At 31.7% G+C, this 7500-nt stretch overlaps 1 protein-coding gene across 1 annotated transcript; it reads right to left on the bottom strand.

Annotated features, from left to right (window-relative positions):
• Nucleotides 1-3763: 3763 nt before the first annotated feature.
• LOC137631482 (ras-related and estrogen-regulated growth inhibitor-like protein) lies at nucleotides 3764-7494 on the bottom strand. The gene is made up of 3 exons (XM_068363247.1): nucleotides 7331-7494; nucleotides 6050-6231; nucleotides 3764-5494 (listed from the first exon to the last, which is right to left on the bottom strand). Exons 1-3 carry the CDS (start codon nucleotides 7461-7463, stop codon nucleotides 5108-5110), a joined length of 702 nt encoding a protein of 233 aa, XP_068219348.1. The 5' UTR covers nucleotides 7464-7494; the 3' UTR covers nucleotides 3764-5107.
• Between the last annotated feature and the right edge of the window lie 6 nt (nucleotides 7495-7500).

Genomic DNA, 7500 nt, shown 5'->3' with positions numbered 1-7500 from the left:
GGGGTCCTTTGACTGGCCAGGCAGTACTACATTGGATCCTTCTCTCTGGTTACGGTTCTTTCGCTTTGCCCACATATACACCAAATAGTTTGGCCTATTCTTTACAGATTCTCCTTTGTTCTCATACACCAGACAACACTGAGATTACCAAACAATTCTTCTTCTCCCAAGGGGTTAACTACTGCACTGTAATAATTCAGTGGCTACTTTCCTCTTGATAAGGGTAGAAGAAACTCTTTAGTTATGGTAAGCAGCTCTTCTAGGAGAAGGACACTCCAAAATAAAACCATTGTTCTCTAGTCTTGGGTAGTGCCATAGCCTCTGTACCATGGTCTTCCACTGTCTTGGGTTAGAGTTCTCTTGCTTGAGGGTACACTCGGGCACACTATATTATCTAATTTCTCTTCCTCTTGTTTTGTTAAAGTTTTTGTAGTTTGTATGGGAGATGTTTATTTTGGTGTTGTTACTGTTCTTAGAATATTTTATTTTGCCTTGTTTCCTTTCCTCACTGGGCTGTTTTCTCTATTGGGGCCCCTGGGCTCATAGCATCCTGCTTTTCCAACAAGGGTTGTAGATTAGCAATTATTAATAATAATAATAATAATAATAATAATAATAATAATAATAATACTGTATTGAGCTTCTCTTATAGTACCAAACTGCACCTCAAGTAGTACTTGAATATCTTATCCTCTTGAGGTCAAACTCGAAGGATTCGGGGCACAGAAATAGCCCTGGATTCCTGAGATGCCATGAGGTTTTTTACAGTGATTATTTGTATTTTTGTTTATTTTATTTCCTTCATTTTAAATCGGTATTTTTTTTTAATTTTATCCCTTTTAAATGGGTATTTTTTATTCATTGTAAATAGGTATTTCTTTTTCATTTCGTCCATTTAATTGGGTATTTTTTGATAATTGTAAATGGATATTTTTAAGCCATTTTAAATGGGTATTTTTTTTATTAATTGTAAATGGATATTTTTTAAGCCATTTTAAATGGGTATTTTTTATTCATTGTAAATGGATATTCTTTTATTTCGCCCATTTAATTTGGTATTTTTCATTCATTGTAAATGGGTATTTTTTTATTTCATCTATTTTAAATGGGTATTTTTAATTCATTGTAAATGGTATATTTTTATTTCATCCATTTTAAATGGGTATTTTTCATTTATTGTAAATGGGTATTTTTTTTTATTTTATCCATTAAATTGGGTATTTTTCATTCATTTTAAAAGGGTAATTTTCATTCATTGTAAATTGGTAATTTTTTATTTCATCCATTTTAAATGGGTATTTTTCATTCATTGTAAACGAGCATTTTTTTTATTTCATCCATTTTGAATGGGTATTTTTCATTCATTGTAAATGGGTATTTTTCATTCATTGTAAATGGGTATTTTTCATTCATTGTAAATGGGTATTTTTCATTCATTGTAAATGGCTATTTTATTTTATTTTATCCATTAAATTGGGTATTTTTCATTCATTTTAAAAGGGTATTTTTCATTCATTGTAAATTGGTAATTTTTTTTATTTCATCCATTTTAAATGGGTATTTTTCATTCATTGTAAACGAGCATTTTTTTTTATTTCATCCATTGTAAATGGTATTTTTCATTCATTGTAAATGGGTATTTTTTTTTTATTTCATCCATTTTAAATGGGTATTTTTCATTCATTGTAAATGGGTATTTGTTTATTTCATCCAGTTAAATGGGTATTATTCATTCATTGTAAATGGGTATTTTTTTTTTATTTCGTTCATTTAAATGTGTATTTTTTTATTTCATCCATTTAACTGGGTATTTTTCATTCATTTGTAAATGGGTATTTTTTTTATTTCATCCATTTTAAATTGGTATTTTTCATTCATTGTAAATGGGTATTTTTTTTATTTCATCCATTTTAAATTGGTATTTTTCATTCGTTGTAAATGGGTATTTTTTTATTTCATCTTTTTTTAAATTGGTATTTTTCATTCATTGTAAATGGATATTTTTTTTTATTTCGATCATTTAAATAGGTATTTTTCATTCATTGTAAATGGGCATTTTTTATTTCGTCCATTTTAAATGGGTATTTTTCTTTCATTGTAAATGAGGTATTTTTTTTATTCCATACAGTTTAATTGGGTATATTTTTTTATTCATTGTAAATGGTTGCAATTTTAAATCTTTGGAATAGAATAATTATTTTACTAATGTCTTTTAATATTATTGCGTATTATCAAGTGTTTTCACATCTATTACGCAACGTAATCTTATGTGAAATTTATAGAGAAAACTATTTTTTATCCGTGAGAGAGAGAGAGAGAGAGAGAGAGAGAGAGGAGAGAGAGAGAGAGAGAGAGAGAGAGAGAGAGAGAGAGAGAGAGAATGAATGATTTGTAATTATTTGGCATCGTAACATGGTGGTCATTTATGTCGATTTAATCATGCTCAATTAAGAATTAATTACAAATTAAAAAAAATAATAACAATGAAACTTTTAAAATTGAATGCATTTAAAAACGAGCAAGAAGGCCTGCTTCTAATATGAATTGAGAGAGAGAGAGAGAGAGAGAGAGAGGAGAGGAGAGAGAGAGAGAGAGAGAGAGAGAGAGAGAGAGAGAATGACTCTACTACATTTAGTTTATAAAAGGTTATTTTACTGTGGTTTTTGTTATTTAAACTTATCCAAATCAAAGTAATTCCTCCATCATTTTCTCTCCGTGTGTTTTCTGGGTTATTAATTTTCCCAATTCTCGTTTTCATCAGTGCTTTTGTCATTTCTATTTTATTATATTTTTCAATGTATTTATCTTATTCCAAAGCCGGGTTTTATGTTATTTCTCTTATTTATCAGAATTTTATCAAATTATCGATTCGTATTTAATTTTGTAGATGTTACCTTTTCGTTCAAGTATTTAAGTCTGTGTCGATTTATCATTTATAATATTGTTTTTATTCTTGATTACCTTATCTATCAACCTTCAAGAATTAATAACTTTTTACTAGTTTATGTAAAACTTATTCATATTTTTCCTATTGATTATCTTAACTATCAGTCTTCAAGAAATAATAACTTTTTCCTAGTTAATGTAAAACTTATTCATTGTTAATATTGTTCCGTATTCTTGATTATCTTAACTATCAGTCTTCAAGAAATAATAACTTTTTTACTAATTTATGTAAAACTTATTCATTCTTAATATTTTCCCTAATCTTGATTATCTTATCTATCAATCTTCAAGAATTGATAATTTTTTACTAAGTTATATAAAACTTATTCTTAATATTGTTCCTATTCTTGATTACTTTATCTATAAACCTTCAAGAATTAATCACCTTTTATTAATTTATGTAAAACTTATTCTTAATATTTTCCCTATTCTTGATTATCTTAACTATCAAACATCAAGAATTGATTAGTTTTTACCTAGTTATATAAAACATATTCTTAATATTGTTCCTATTCTTGATTACTTTATCTATCAACCATCAAGAATTGGTGAGTTTTTATTAATTTATGTAAAACTTATTCATTTTTAATATTGTTCTTATTCTTGATTACCGTAACTATCAATTTTCAAGAAGGAAAATTGTTTTTTCAATTTATATAAAATTTATCTTTTAATGGTTTACATATTTTTTTGATATTCATATTAGTGATAACCTCAATCCTCAAGATTGAAAGACTTTTTATTTTATTTTATATAAAATTTATTCATTCTTTGTAAAGGTTTACATATTTGTTAATGATTTAAAGAGATCCAGAGATTGTTGGAATGAAATCAAAAGAAATAAATACCATTGTGTCTTTTATATAAGGAAATAAGTTATAAAAAAATACACATAACTTAAGCAGGCTAACCCTAATATCACAGGAGAGATACATTATTGTAGGAAATCATCTTTTTTTGGAGATGAAATCTTAAAAAAAAAAAAAAAAAAAATCTGACTTACAAAACAAAGTTCTTTAGTTTCTTGGATCATATTCCTTGAGGAACAATGTTTTTACATTTAGTTTGAAATTTTACAAAAGAATTCCGACTTACAAAACAAAGTTCTTTAGTTTCTTGGATCAGATTCCTTGAGGAACTCTAGTTTTTACACTTAGTTTTAAATTCTAAAATAGAATTCTGACTTACAAAACAAAAATCCTTTAGTTTCTTGGATCAGATTCCTTGAGGAACTCTAGTTTTTACATTGTTTGAAATTCTAAAAAAAGAATTCTGATTTACAAAACAAAGTTCTCTAGTTTCTTGGATCAGATTCCTTGAGGAACAATGTCTTCACATTTAGTTTGAAATTCTAAAAGAGAATTCTGACTTACAAAACAAAGTTCATTTAGTTTCTTGGATCAGATTCCTTGAGGAATTCTATTTTCACATTTAGTTTGAAATTCTAAAAGAGAATTCTGACTTATAAAACAAAGTTCTTGCTTGGATAGGATTCCTTGAGGAACAATGTCTTCACATTTAGTTTGAAATTCTAAAAAAAGAATTCTGGCTTACAAAACAAAGTTCTTGCTTGGATCAGATTCCTTGAGGAACTCTAGTTTTTACATTTAGCTTGAAATTCTAAAAAAGAATTCTGACTTACAAAACAAAGTTCTTTAGTTTCTTGGATCAGATTCCTTGAGGAACTCTAGTTTTCACGTTTAGTTGAAACTCTGAAGATGAGAATCCCGGTCCATCTCTAAGAGTGATTCTTGTACAGTAGCGAGATTTATCGCTTATAAATACCATTGAATATCCAACATCGCCCACAGACAGGGCTGATATTTATAGGTGAAAAAAATGTCTTTTCTTTTTGCTATCTTATTTTTTCGGAAATGGCAGAAATGAGTAGAGAGAGTGAGCGTGTGGTTCAGCATCTGACTAGCTCAGTCTTTCTATTTGCTGTCTCATTTTTTCGGAAATCGCAGAAATGAGTAGAGAGAGCGAGCGTGCATGCGGCTCAGCATCTGACGAGCTCAGTCTTTCTGCTATCTTATCTTTTCGGAAATCACAGAAATGGGTAGAGAGAGTGAGCGAGCTTGCGGTTCATCAACTGACGAGCCCAGTCTTCCTATTTTCTGTCTTATTTTTTTCGGAAATCGCAGAAATGGGTAGAGCGAGCTCAGATCTGTCTGCTGCACCGAACCAATTTGCTCCTCTCCTCTTTATCCAAGATGATGAGCTCGGTGATATGCTGGGGAGGAGGTGAATGCCTGCCGATCAGAGACCCCAGCATCCTGCTGACGGAGAGCTTCCTCTGCTTTGGAGACCCGGTGCTTAGTGTATGGCCGTTGCTGCACTGTCTCTGGGACTTCACGTCCTTCAGGAAGCTGTCGAGGGCGTCTGTGACTGCGATGCAGCACTCCGCTGTGGACACCTCGGTGAATCTGGCTGCGTAGGTAAAGGCTAAGGACTGCGCCTCTAGGTCTTCGACTTCTCGTAGGTGGCCCAGGTCGCTCTTGTTCCCCAGCAGGAGAATGTTCGAGGTTGGTCTTCTGGATGTTAATTCCTGTTGAAGGAGATGGAAAAAAGAACATTAGATATGCAATGTTTTTTAATTTATAGAAGCTTAAGAGTATGAAATTATTTTCATTTAGTTTTACTGGATTATTATTAATTTTAGTTTTTTTCATGAACTTCAAAAATATGTTACATTAATATCATTCGTTTTTACCTGAACTTCAAAAACAAGTTACATTAAATTATTCGTTTTTTCCTGAGATTCAAAAATTTCTTGAACTTCTAAAAAATAGGCTACATTAAAGTTACATTGATATTCGTTTTTTTCCTTAACTTAAAAAAAGTTACACCAATATCATTCGTTTTTCCTGAACTTCAAAAAAAAAAGTTACATTAATATCCATGTTTACCTGAACTACAAAAACAAGTTACACCAATATTCGTTTTTTCCTAAACTTGCAAAAATTTCCTGAACTTCTAAAAAATAGACTACATTAAAATCATTCGTTTTTACCTGAACTTCAAAAAAAGAGTTACACCAATATCATTCGGTTTTCCCTAAACTTCAAAAATAAGTCCCATCAAGAAGAGGACATTTCATTACCTTCAGCGTGCTCTCGGCGTGGAAGTAAGACTCTCTGTCGGACACCGAGTAGACAATGACAAAGGCCTCCGCCCAAACAAGGTGGGCGTCTGACGCCTCGTCACTTGAGGTTGCGGATGTGTCCATGATCTCGACTGGGTGGTTGGCGCCATCAATCTGAAGGACGCACTTGTACAGCATGTCTGTTGGGGGCGCAGAAGAAATCGTGTATGTTAGTTTATGCTTAATTTTTTTCCTCATCGTTTGTTTATTTGCTTATTTCCTTTTCCTCACTGGGCTATTTTTCCCTATTGGAACCCTTGGGTTTATAGCTTCTTGCTATTCCAACTAGGGTTGTAGCTTAGCTGATAATAATAATAATGATAATAATAATAATAATAATAATAATAATAATAATAATAATAACCTTTTATCATCATCATCATCATCATCATTGGCTAAACTACAACCCTGGTTGGAAAAGCAGGATGCAATAAACCCAAGGGCTCTAACGGAAAAATAGCCCAGTGAGGAAAATTTAAATTGCAAGATTATTCTATGTTAGACAGCAGACAACTTAATATTTGCTTATTTAAGTGATATATTTCATAAGTTTTTACTCGGGTACTTTACTAAGTTATCTTTGAAACATGGATTTGAGAGTGGTTAGTACAATTCTTATAGAATGGTCTTGAGAGAGAGAGAGAGAGAGAGAGAGGAGAGAGAGAGAGAGAGAGAGAGAGAGAGAGAGAGAGAGAGAGAGCAATATGCTAAAATTCAAGAATGTTTTAACAATGCCTAAGAAAGGTTGATAATTCTTAGAGAAAGCAAACATTGACGATTGTAAAAACGTATGAGCAGCCATTGCATAAAGAAAGCAAACGATGAGAGAGAGAGAGAGAGAGAGAGAGAGAGAGAGAGAGAGAGAGAGAGAGAGAGAGAGAGAGAGAGAGAGAGAGAGAGAGAGCAATATGCTAAAATGCAAGAATGTTTTAACAATGCCTAAGGAAGGTTGATAATTGTAAAACATATAAGCAGCCATTTCATATATATATATATATATATATATATATATATATATATATATATATATATATAGAGAGAGAGAGAGAGAGAGAGAGAGAGAGAGAGAGAGAGAGAGAGGAGTGTCACAGAAAAGGGTAGTAGGGACAATGCTTCTTTGCATATAGAAAGCATACGATGAGAGAGAGAGAGAGAGAGAGAGAGAGAGAGAGAGAGAGAGAGAGAGAGAGAGAGGGGGGTCACAGAAAATGACAGTAGGGACAATGTTTCTTTTCTCACCTGTGTCTGATCTGTATTCTCCAATAAACCGCTTCGTGAGATATCTGACAGTCAAGGCAGATTTTCCAACTTGACTGCTGCCCAGAACTGCTACCCGCAAAGGACAGTTGACTGCCTTGTCGTCTGTCTTCATCGTGTCAGTTTGGTGTTCAAGAAAGCAGGAGTTATTC

Source organism: Palaemon carinicauda, chromosome 39 (genome assembly GCF_036898095.1).
Source record: "Palaemon carinicauda isolate YSFRI2023 chromosome 39, ASM3689809v2, whole genome shotgun sequence".
NCBI classification, from domain to species: Eukaryota; Metazoa; Arthropoda; class Malacostraca; order Decapoda; family Palaemonidae; genus Palaemon; species Palaemon carinicauda.
This window is presented reverse-complemented; position numbering and strand designations above follow the sequence as displayed.